The sequence below is a fragment of the Triturus cristatus genome, chromosome 5_1, assembly GCF_964204655.1.
Source record: "Triturus cristatus chromosome 5_1, aTriCri1.1, whole genome shotgun sequence".
Lineage (NCBI taxonomy): Eukaryota > Metazoa > Chordata > Amphibia > Caudata > Salamandridae > Triturus > Triturus cristatus.
This window is the reverse complement of record NC_140587.1, coordinates 141859163-141872215: the sequence shown is the minus strand read 5'-3', so window position 1 is coordinate 141872215 and position 13053 is coordinate 141859163. Positions and strand designations below refer to the sequence as shown.

The 13053-nt window shown below is 47.7% G+C and overlaps 1 protein-coding gene across 1 annotated transcript in view; it reads left to right on the top strand.

The window, feature by feature from the left end:
* LOC146830421 (uncharacterized) overlaps positions 1-13053 on the top strand; it is a 197176-nt gene that overhangs the window by 130786 nt on the left and 53337 nt on the right. The window contains exons 14-15 of the mRNA XM_085604646.1: positions 1028-1120; positions 2795-2890. Coding sequence (XP_085460772.1) covers positions 1028-1120; positions 2795-2890 — 189 coding nt within the window. The remainder of the gene's footprint in view (positions 1-1027; positions 1121-2794; positions 2891-13053) is intronic.

Sequence of the window (13053 nt, the reverse complement as noted above, 5' to 3'; positions counted from 1 at the left end):
AGGAATGTTTCTCAGTTTCTATGTACAAACTATGGGGCATATTAACAAGGCGGCACTATAAAATTATCGCCGCTATTGCGGCCATTTTCGGCCAAAGAGCAGCGATAATTTTATCGCCTTATCAGCAAAGACACGCTATCGTGTATTTTGCTGACTTAGTGCCCATTTCCAGCACGCCTAACTTTGTATCGCTAGTGAGATGCAAAGTAGGTGTGGCTGTGAAACCAACCAGGGAAAATATCGTGAAGGCAGCTTCGCAATATTAATAAGGAAGGGTAGTGATTATTTAAATTGTGTTAAGTATGCCTTAACGCAGGAATTTAACGTCTGTTAAATTCCTGACTAAGGCATACTTAACATGGGGGGTGGATTCTGTGGCTAAGACCACAGGCCCTATCATCTGGGATATCGCCGTTTTGCACCATGGAAAACAGCGATATCCACACTATCTCTGGAATTTTTATTGCAGGAGCGTCCCACTGCACCACAACTATGAGGAGTTTCCTTGGATGTTTCATTCCAGCAGGAGTGTTGTATCTACTTCTTCTTTGCAGTAAGGCTTCTCCTGGACATTTCAAATTTCACTAGTAAATGTTGAGCTTTTCCAAAGTGTAATTGTCTTTCAAGGAGGACATTTAGGTCCATCCAAGACATATGAGACTTGGGGCCTGATTTAGAGTTTGGCAGACGGGTCACTCCATCACAAACGTGACCGATATCCCATCCTCTGTATCACACATGCCATAGGATATAATAGACTTGTAATACGGTGGACGAGATATCCATCATGTTTGTGACAGAGTAACCCGATCCACCAAACTCTAAACTAGGCCCTTACTTTGGGCATGTTATGTGTTCTATGGAATATTTAGAACTTCTCCAGGACAATTGGAACTTCTTTTGGAGATGTGAATATTCATGTGCTTGTTTAGAATCTCACTGGGGGCAGGGATGTACAGGGGTTAATGCTTGCATCATCCAGAAATTACCACAGGTGCATTAACTTTTTGTGGTTCGTTTCTTCCAGCTGTGTGTAACCCTCCCTGCCAAAACTACGGAGTCTGCGTGGCACCCGATACGTGTGATTGTCCCGCTGGGTATCCAGGCCCGGGCTGCTCAGGTAGGAAACACGTTCAGACGAAGGTTTCCAGAACTGGATCTACTAACACTGCTTTTAAAATATTTCAATCTACTGGGTTGTTTTTTTTTTTTCTTGTGGTTTTATATAGCGCAAACTTGACCCTAATGTATCAGGAATCAAGGCGCTTTACATGAGCACCAGTTGCATTACAGAAGGACGCATACATATTTTGTTAGGCACGGGGAGATTAAGTGATTTGCCCAGAATCACAGGATGTTGAGCGTCATTGCCGAGACTCGAATCTGGTTCTCCAGATTTGAGATTGACCGCCCTAGCCGTTAGGCTGCATCCTCTCCCCAAAATTGTTAAATAGGGCCTGTGGTGCTGTGGGGAGGACCTAACGGTTTTGACAGCTTCTCTCCAGCCCTCTGAAGCTTTTTGTTTTGTGTGAATGACTGCCTCTTTCTCCCTCAGTATTCTGCTTGATTGTCCATGCTACACAAATCTCAGTGCCCAATGGTGTTAAAAAGTGTTTTACCATAAAGAGTATTATGCTCATTCTTGAAAGTTTAATGAAAACAGTGGGGACAACATGACTGGACAAGACTCTTGTCCACTGAGTGAAAAGTTAAGTGTCTGATTGCCGCCTCCTTAAGCAGCTGCCTTTTTAAGCAAATTGCATCATAATTGACATGCCGGCTCATTCTGCAACTATTCATAGTTTTTAGATAGATTTGCTTCTACAAATTCTATTGACCTACTTTAGTTTGCAGTCTTCATAAATGTAAGAGCCTGCCCGGGGAAAATGATGTTTGCACCAGGTTTATACCAAGTTTTTGCACCAATTTACACTTTTGTGTAAAAAATTGCTCATATTTATGCAGTCTTGTTTTCAGTTTAAACCTATTCCCTGTAATCTAGGAGAATGCTGGGTCCTGGCGCTGAGATGAATTTCTTGATTTTTCATCACTCAACTCAATACAGGAAACCCAAGAATCCACTGCATGTCCTCCCAAGCTAAAGGTGCTAAGATGACAGTCAGACAAAGATATGGTTTGTCTTGCTAGATGTAGAGAATCTACAGATGAGGAGGGAGCTTTATGGCTTGGCTGTGAGGATTTGTTTCACCGTGATTGACATTGTTAGTTCTTAGCTGTGATTAGATGTAGGTAGTTGCTGGTTCTTGGCAGGAGAGCAAGCGCCACGCTTGCGTACAATGTATGTGTCAGGCCTTCCCTACTTTGGCACCTGTTCAATCTAGTTATCAGAGCCATCTCAGCTTGTCACTAAACCAAATCCAAGCATTGCCAGTCTTGCCTACACTAATTCCCCCTAGGGAGAAATAAATTACATTTCAGCTGCATACCACTTAGACCTGCATTTTAGCTTGGCAAGTTAGCAGCAACTGAGAAAAGGCTGAAATGGCACTTTTGCACCTCAAAGACAGTTCTCTGTGTTGCTGCACACTTGACTTTGAGTAGAAGGAACACAGTCCCTTTGACATGTCCACTAGGCAGGTATTGTAAACAGCTCTATGGTGGTATGGGAGGAATATATTACTTTTTCAAGTTCCAGTGGGTGCCAGTGCCATTGTATTCTGTGGACTCCTGAGGTCACCTGTGCAAAGTGCACAATGCTGGAAAGCTCTGGATTGATGCTGGATTCAACATACTATACAGTGACATTGCCATATCTCTTTCTTTATCTCTTTAGCGATGTGTGCCCCACCCTGTGCTCACGGCGGGACATGCATGCGGTCCAACACCTGCCTCTGCCCTACTGGCTGGACCGGTCCTGGCTGCCAAACAGGTAAGACTATCTCATAAGTGCCCAGGAGGGTGTATATGCCAATGACCCTCCAACATTGCAGACCTTCAGAGCAATCGGGATACCTGGTAATCCATTTACAAACTCCCCCTATCGAGCTTGAGGTCAAGAAACCTGAACTCCCAAACAAAACTCATATGGGTGATCCGGCCAGCATCTAATACAGAGGTGGAGCGCTAAAATGCTAATTTACTTGCGTCGTGGCAAATTCTTCATTCAGTCATCTGTCCGTTATTGGAGTCTTCAAGCTTTGATGTCACCAGACCATTATTAAAAGATTACACACTACAATAGCATTCGGTGCCAACTGACTGGAAGGTCTGCATTGATAAAAACTGTGGCATGTTATTAGCATTTATATTGCACCCTTAGACTATTTGAATGTCACCAAAATTTCAAAGTAAGAAATGGACTTTACTAAAGCTGGCCAGTAACCTGCTTGCCCCACTTTGTGAATGGAGTATACAAAAAAGTCATGGATGGAATGCTTGAATTAATTTCAGCCACCGGTAATTACTCGCGACCTCATCACATTCCAGAGTACCCCCTCAATTTGAACCCAGCCATATGCAAATCCGTCTTTACTCTGCTGCAATGACTTCCAGGCCCAGACCGCCATGAACTGGAATACAAGCAACCCAAGACTGGCCTTTGATGAGTAGAGTCTGTACTGATTTGTGTAAGATGGCCTTTGGCTAGAATTAATTAGTGGGCGAAAAAGAATGGACTGGAATGAAGCCCGAGTGATTGCCAGTGGCTGATATTGGTTCAAGCATTCCATCCATCACCTTGTTGTTCGCTCTTTGTGACTGGAGCACTTCCTGAGTGCGGCATGTGATTGGACAGACTCACCAGACATGACTCTGCTGACTCACCAGGTACATCCGATGATTCATACTGCAATAAAGATTGTCAATTTTCAACAGGAAAAATTCTCATTTTTAAAAAAGTAGACAGGGGGAAATGAGAGGCTGTAGGACTAAGGGAACATGAGAATGTGCTTTTGTACCACAATGTAATCAGTGGATTAAAACGTTTTATTAAACCGCCGTCTGTATTAGTATATAGCATTGCAGCAATCACTGGTTGATAATACATAGATGTCATCATATTTCACGCTTTTCTGGTATATTGACGTTTGTGAATTAACCAACAGTTCTAGCAGGACCACCACCCGACCTACCCCTAGTCTTCCACCCCCTCCCGCCTTAGCAATCAGATATTCCTCAGATGTCCCTGTACACTTCCCACTGGTGCCACACTTTTTTCCATTTCTTGGGGCAGCCTCTACTCTCATATATTGTCTTCTCAGCTGTGCAGCACCAATCCATGTCCATCTTCCATCGTGCCACTGACGGCGGTTGAGTGGGCCCCCCATGCCCTGGCAATATTCCTCTTGGCCACCATTGCAGCCACTTGCAGCCAAATTGTTTGATACTTAGGCCAGGTCTGTTCCCCAGATACGCATAGCACATGCCACCTAGCTTCCGCAGAACTTCATGCCCGATAACATTTGACAGTATCCGCGTCACCTTCCCCCAAAACCGCTGTATAATCGGGCATTCCCAAAGGATATGGAAGAAGGTACTCCTCTGTTTACATCCCCTCTGACAATCCTTCGTGAGTGTGCGCCCCAACTTAAACATGAGCGTGCTAGTGGAGTAAGACCTATGCAGGATTCTCAGCTGAAGGAGCCGGAATCTCGCCCTAATTGCTACTTCTCTAGGGCTTTGCACAGCTTTCACCCAATCATCGTCTTCCAACAAGCCCACGTCAGACTCCCATGCCTCCCATAGCTTTGTGAGAAGATCCAGGGAGTTATTGATTATCTTCCTATATGTGTAGGACAGTGCCTTTTCTGGAATTGGATCTAGTACTAATCTGTCCCCCAACGGGCTCTATTCAGGGATCTGCTCACCCTCCTTGAGGTACCTGGGTAATGCGTGTCTCAGTTGCAAGTACCTATACTGTTCTGTGTCCACTAGTTGATACTCTTTTTGTAGTTCGGGGAACGGGATTATGGGCTGTCCCCGTCACACATCATCCAGACGTGCTATGTCTATCAGTTTCCACTTACCGAAACCCTGCAGTCTGCCCACCTCTTGTAGCATATCACTGTCCCACAGAGGGGTCTGTTCCGTCAATATGTCACCCCAGCCCAGAAATGTATTGGCTCTCGTCCACACATTTAGTACGATCTGTGTATGTGGTGGCATGCTTTCTTTTCTCTCTCGGCCATACAGTGCACCTAAATATCCTCTGGCCCCCATTGCCCAATGATCCACCCGATATGCCGGGTCGCTTCTATCCGTAAATACCCAGTCATTGATTACCATTAGATGTGAAGCCCAGTAGTATTTTTGAAGGTCCAGAATGGCTGAACCACCTTCATACACTCCCCTCTTTAGCTTAGCCAATGCGATCCTTGCACCCCCTCCCACAGTAGCGTCCTCAGTTCACTAGCCACGTCTCTAAAGAATTTGTCGGGTATTGGACAAGGGGTGTTCTGTAAGATATACAATATTCTTGATAGCGACATCATTTTGAAGAGAACTGCTCTTCCCATAAGGGATATCGGCAGAGTCCTCCAGTGGGCGACATCCCTCCTTAAACGTTCCAGCTGTGGCTGTAAATTCCCCCTCAGAAATTCCGCGTCTGTTTTGGCTATCTGTATGCCCAGATATTTAAAGCTATCTCTAACCTACAGTTTGGTTTCTGCACCGAGTAGCGGTGGTGGTCCGTTTGATAACATGTACAGGAGTGACTTATCCCAGTTAATCTGGTACCCTGAGCACCCCTCAAATAACTTAAAAATCTGTAGTAGCCTGTTTACTGTGAACCGCAGTCGCGTCGCGTACAGAAGGACATCGTCAGCATATAATGATATTCTCTCCCTGTAGATGCCTGAGATCACCGGGACTCCCCTCGCCCATGCCGCAAGCGGTTCGAGCGCTGGTGCAAATAAAATCGGAGAAAGACGGCACCCCTGTCTTGTTCCCTTATGAAGAGCAAAGGAGCGGGACACTGAACGGTTCACTCGAACCCTGGCCAAGGGATTTTTATATAGCAGCTAAGCCAGTATTGGAATTGGGGGCCAAACCTGAACCGCTTCAGAACCTCGAACAGATAGTGCCACTCTATACTGTCGAACGCCATACGGGCGTCAAGGGACAGTAGTGCCTCCTCCACCCCTGAATTCGTTTTTACTAGATGCATCACCCTGTATAGTCGTCGAAGATTAAGCCTAGTGCTTCGGCGGGGCATAAAGCCAGATTGGTCTGGGTGTATCAACATCGTGATTGGTCCTAGGAGACGATTCACCAAGACCATAGCCAGTATTTTAACCTCCATGTTCATCAAGGATATCGGCCGGTAAGAACCACACTGATCAGCTGGCTTGCTCGGCTTTGGGATTACAACTTTTAATGTAGTTCGCTGATCTGTTGGGAGACACCCCTTCTCTCTTGCTTCATTAAACATACCTGGAAGATATGGGGCCACTATACTCGCCATGCATTTAAAGAGCTCCACAGGCAAACCATTTGTTCCCGGTGCTTTCCCTGCCTGCAGATCCTGTATGGCGCCTAATATTTCGTCAGCCGTTATGTCCTTCTCGATATTTTCTCTATCTTCCTCGGACAACACCAGCAGTCTCATTTCCTCTAACAGTTCACTACAGTCTGTCTCTGTCCTGACGGGGTTGGACTCACATATCTCCTCGTAATAATCTGCAAAAACCTGTGTAATGTCCTCCCCTGTAGTGTACGTGTGTCCGCTTTTGTCATGTATTTCTGCCACCCAGCTCCTCTCCCTGTCTCTCTTTTCTAATCCGGTAATCATTTTATTAGCTTTATCTCCCAGGTAATATATTCGTCTCTGCGTTGCCAGCGCTGCCCATCTCGCAGCATTATTCGCCAGGTCTTGCAGTTTCTGCCGCTTGAGTTCTAAACGGTGCGCTAAATCCTGGTCAGTCCTCCCACCCTCCAGAAAGCTTGCCTCCATCTCTATTACTGTCGCCTCCAGTCTGTCCCACTGCAGTCTTTTTTCTTTGTTACTACCTCCCATGCAGGCCTGGACATGTCCCTTTTTAACTGGTTTAAATGCTTCGCACAGAGTACAGGCCGCCTCAACCTTCCCCTAGTTTTCCTGGAAGTAGAGTTGTGCCCGTTCCCTGACTTTTTGAGTATTTTCCTTATTCTTAAAGAACCGTGAATTCAGCCTGGGTGGGAGAGTGTGTGTCCGAGTCGGTCACCTCAACATTACCTCCACCGGGGAGTGGTCCGAGATACCTCGGGGACCAATTCGTACATTAGAAAACCATGCTTCCCCACCACTGTGTGTCAGTATGTGGTCTAGCCATGAGTAACTGCAATGGGCAGCTGAATAGAAGGTCTACTGGCGAGTACCCGGGTTATGCAACTGCCAGAGATCTGTTAGGCCCACAGCTTCAACAAACATTAGCAGCTCCACCCCTTACTCTCTAGTTGATAGGGTTTCCCTATCAAGCCCCAGCTCAATAGTAGAGTTCATGTCACCGCCCAGCACCAGTAGTCCAGGTGGAAGATCGACCAGCAAGGTCCCCAGACCTGTGAACGCCTCGGACAGCACCACCGGCGGAATGAAACTAGAGAAAATATTAATAGCCTGTCCTTCCCATTTCCCTGCAAGGGCCACTGACCTTCCATGGGGATCATGCCGGATCTTGTCTATTACCAAGGGGAGACCCGTCTTGACCAGTATTCCCACTCCTCTTAATCCAGTTGTATACCCAGCATGGGTGACCAACTTAAATCCATATCTATCTAATGCACAGTATCTATGGCCTTTGAGATGCGTTTCCTGCAGTAACACAATGCCCGGAGAGTGTCGATGTAGATATTGTAGCACTATACTACATTTAATACGACTCCCCAGACCATTCACATTCCATGACATAATTTTTAGAGACTAGTAGCCCCTTGTTGCCCCTCTCATTGCCCCCCTGTTGCTTTCTGTCCTGTACCCTGCGGTGTTACCGTCCCGTCAGACGCCATTTCTGTGTTGAGTCTCCCATCACCTGTTTACCAAGTTGTATCAACCTACTCCACTGACTTTGCAATTTTAAAGAACTAACAATAAAACAATAAGAACTTAATAAACATAGCATTCCCCAAATGGAACTAACCCCCTCCCTGCTTCCCTGCTGGTGGGTATAGCAACTCCCACCACCCCAACTGGCAGAGTGCCTATCACCCCAAAACAAGTAACTAAAATGGGGTTGGTCGGTGCCGAGCTGCTGTAGCCCCTTCCCCGGGATGCCATCCCCTCCCCAAAACAGGACTTTTGTTTCTATTCTGTAGCAACACTAATGATTTAGAACTGTGCCGAAAGTCTCAATATTAGAAAGTTCGTATCCATACCACCTCCCCCCTCCCCCAATCATCACCCATGCCACATGACCCGGTCTTCACAGTCCATGACACAACATCTTGTCGAAGTCTCATTTTCTAGACCCTCCTTCCCTCTGAAGCCAAGCCGCGCTCCTTTTCCTCTTAGTCCGATTCTTCCCTAGTCGTCCTATGCTGTTCTTGCCATCACCCTCATTGAGAGTTTGAGCCTACATTGCGCCATCCCTCCAGCCACTCCCCGGCCTCCTCTGGGGAGCTGAAGAACCACATTTTCCCTTCGGGCTCAGCTATCAGCTTAGCTGGGAACATCGTAGAGTACCTGAGTTCTTTGGCCCGCAGTTCCTTTTTCACCATTTCGAATGCACGCCACTGCCGTTGTACATTTAGTGTGAAATCGGGGAAAAATAGGATCACAGCATTTTCATGGTGCAGGTCCTTGTGTTGATGTGCCACCTGTAGGATGGCATCTCTATCCTGAAAATTGAGAATCCTAGCAATGATTGTCCTTGGTAGAGTGCCTGGTTTGGGCCTAGGGATGGACGCCGTATGTGCGCGCTCAATAGTAAAATAGTCGGAGAGACGCTATGGTTTGAGATGGTTCAGGATCAAGTCCTCCAGAAAGAGGTCAACATTAGGTCCCTCCATGCCTTCCGGCACCCCCACCACTCTTATATTGTTCCTGCGTACCCACCCTTCCTGGTCCTCCAGATTAGCTGCCATGGCGTCCTGCTGTTTCGTGAGGGCCTGAACCCGTTCCTCCAAACTCTTTGTGCTGGTCTGTAGTTGGGTCACCTCTTGTTTTGTAGCAGCTACTTTATCCGACATCTTCCTTAGGTCTGCTCTCAGGAGGTTAACATCCACCGTTACGGCATCTATTTTGGGGTCGTGCGTACCCTTTAGGTCTGCAATGGCCGCCATGATCGCGCTCAATGAGGGTTCCGTCTGTTCATCTGACGTGTGACCCTGCGACGATGCAGCCTGGATCGGTACCGCATATTTGTCCATTTTGTTTGTCTGCGCCCCTGCTTGTCCTTTTGGCTTTATTCAGGTGTTTACCTCTGTATCTTGACGCCAATATGGGGGGATTGAGGGCTCCAACTCTCTGTCATGTCCTCTGTTGTAGGAACTGCAGTCCCGTTTTCTCTTTCTCTGGAGAACCCACGTCCGGGTGCAACACCTGTGGTCACCTTATTGCCCGCCCTGGTCTAGCACACATGTGGTGTCTCACCGGCCACCACTATTCACTGCCAGTCACCACCATGGGGTGCCGACCGGCGCTGCAGGCCCCAAATGCACACCTTCATTGGGCCTTCTGGCCGATCCTGCGTCGGCCCTGGAGGGTTAAGGGCGGGAGGAGGAGCCGGGCCTTGTCCACCGCTGCGAGGCCTTCCTAGTCCCCGCTCCTTCCATCGGGTTCCTGCTATGGTGTGGCGCCTACCCGCCGGGGTGACCGCCCGTCTGTCTCGCTGCAGCATCCGGCCTCGACGAGTGGTGCAGTGTCGTCTCACCCAGTCTTCCCGGCCCGGCTCCTGAACTCCGGCTCCGCCCAATTTTCTCCTTGCCACGCAGCGGGCCCTGCTGTATCTCACAAGCCGGGGTCCCTTCCAACGCTGCCTTTGATCTAATTCCGGCACCGAATTAAAGCCCTCGGCTCTCCGATTTAGTGTGCAGGCATCTGCGTTGCTACTGGCCGGCTGGATATACAGAATGTATGGGTTTTAGGGACCCGAGATTCCAGAGTACCCTCTCAATTTGAACCCAGCCATATACAAATCCGTCTTTACTCTGCTGCAATGACTTCCAGGCCCAGACCGCCATGAACTGGAATACAAGCAACCCAAGACTGGCCTTTGATGAGTAGAGTCTGTACTGATTTGTGTAAAATGGCCTTTGGCTAGAATTGAATAGTGGGCGAAAAAGAATGGACTGGAATGAAGCCCGAGTGATTGCCAGTGGCTGATATTGATTCAAGCATTCCATCCATCACCTTGTTGTTCGCTCTTTGTGACTGGAGCACTTCCTGAGTGCGGCATGTGATTGGACAGACTCACCAGACATGACTCTGCTGACTCACCAGGTACATTCGATGATTCATACTGCAATAAAGATTGTCAATTTTCAACAGGAAAAATTCTCATTTTTAAAAAAGTAGACAGGGGGAAATGAGAGGCTGTAGGACTAAGGGAACATGAGAATGTGCTTTTGTACCACAATGTAATCAGTGGATTAAAACGTTTTATTAAACCGCCGTCTGTATTAGTATATAGTATTGCAACAATCACTGGTTGATAATACATAGATGTCATCATATTTCACGCTTCTCTGGTATATTGACGTTTGTGAATTAACCAACAGTTCTAGCAGGACCACCACCCGATCTACCCCTAGTCTTCCACCCCCTCCCGCCTTAGCAATCAGATATTCCTCAGATGTCCCTGTACACTTCCCACTGGTGCCACACTTTTTTCCATTTCTTGGGGCAGCCTCTACTCTCATATATTGTCTTCTCAGCTGTGCAGCACCAATCCATGTCCATCTTCCATCGTGCCACTGACGGCGGTTGAGTGGCCCCCCCATGCCCTGGCAATATTCCTCTTGGCCACCATTGCAGCCACTTGCAGACAAATTGTTTGATACTTAGGCCAGGTCTGTTCCCCAGATACGCATAGCACATGCCACCTAGCTTCCGCAGAACTTCCTGCCCGATAACCTTTGACAGTATCCGCGTCACCTTCCCCCAAAACCGCTGTATAATCGGGCATTCCCAAAGGATATGGAAGAAGGTACTCCTCTGTTTACATCCCCTCTGACAATCCTTTGTGAGTGTGCGCCCCAACTTAAACATGAGCGTGCTAGTGGAGTAAGACCTATGCAGGATTCTCAGCTGAAGGAGCCGGAATCTCGCCCTAATTGCTACTTCTCTAGGGCTTTGCACAGCTTTCACCCAATCATCGTCTTCCAACAAGCCCACGTCAGACTCCCATGCCTCCCATAGCTTTGTGAGAAGATCCGGGGAGTTATTGATTATCTTCCTATATGTGTAGGACAGTGCCTTTTCTGGAATTGGATCTAGTACTAATCTGTCCCCCAACGGGCTATATTCAGGGATCTGCTCACCCTCCTTGAGGTACCTGGGTAATGCGTGTCTCAGTTGCAAGTACCGATACTGTTCTGTGTCCACTAGTTGATACTCTTTTTGTAGTTCGGGGAACGGGATTATGGGCTGTCCCCGTCACACATCATCCAGACGTGCTATGTCTATCAGTTTCCACTTACCGAAACCCTGCAGTCTGCCCACCTCTTGTAGCATATCACTGTCCCACAGAGGGGTCTGTTCCGTCAATCTGTCACCCCGGCCCAGAAATGTATTGGCTCTCGTCCACACATTTAGTACGATCTGTGTATGTGGTGGCATGCTTTCTTTTCTCTCTCGGCCATACAGTGCACCTAAATATCCTCTGGCCCCCATTGCCCAATGATCCACCCGATATGCCGGGTCGCTTCTATCCGTAAATACCCAGTCATTGATTACCATTAGATGTGAAGTCCAGTAGTATTTTTGAAGGTCCAGAATGGCTGAACCACCTTCATACACTCCCCTCTTTAGCTTAGCCAATGCGATCCTTGAACCCCCTCCCACAGTAGCGTCCTCAGTTCACTAGCCACGTCTCTAAAGAATTTGTCTGGTATTGGACAAGGGGTGTTCTGTAAGATATACAATATTCTTGATAGCGACATCATTTTGAAGAGAACTGCTCTTCCCATAAGGTATATCGGCAGAGTCCTCCAGTGGGCGACATCCCTCCTTAAACGTTCCAGCTGTGGCTGTAAATTCCCCCTCAGAAATTCCGCGTCTGTTTTGGCTATCTGTATGCCCAGATATTTAAAGCTATCTCTAACCTACAGTTTGGTTTCTGCACCGAGTAGCGGTGGTGGTCCGTTTGATAACATGTACAGGAGTGACTTATCCCAGTTAATCTGGTACCCTGAGCACCCCTCAAATAACGTAAAGATCTGTAGTAGCCTGTTTACTGTGAACCACAGTCGCGTCGCGTACAGAAGGACATCGTCAGCATATAATGATGTTCTCTCCCTGTAGATGCCTGAGATCACCGGGACTCCCCTCGCCCATGCCGCAAGCGGTTCGAGCGCTGGTGCAAATAAAATCGGAGAAAGACGGCACCCCTGTCTTGTTCCCTTATGAAGAGCAAAGGAGCGGGACACTGAACGGTTCACTCGAACCCTGGCCAAGGGATTTTTATATAGCAGCTAAGCCAGTATTGGAATTGGGGGCCAAACCTGAACCGCTTCAGAACCTCGAACAGATAGTGCCACTCTATACTGTCGAACGCCATACGGGCGTCAAGGGACAGTAGTGCCTCCTCCACCCCTGAATTCGTTTTTACTAGATGCATCACCCTGTATAGTCGTCGAATATTAAGCCTAGTGCTTCGGCGGGGCATAAAGCCACATTGGTCTGGGTGTATCAACGTCGTGATTGGTCCTAGGAGACGATGCACCAAGACCATAGCCAGTATTTTAACCTCCATGTTCATGAAGGATATCGGCCGGTAAGAACCACACTGATCAGCTGGCTTGCTCGGCTTTGGGATTACAACTTTTGATGTAGTTCGCTGATCTGTTGGGAGACACCCCTTCTCTCTTGCTTCATTAAACATACCTGGAAGATATGGGGCCACTATACTCGCCATGCATTTAAAGAGCTCCACAGGCAAACCATTTGGTCCCGGTGCTTTC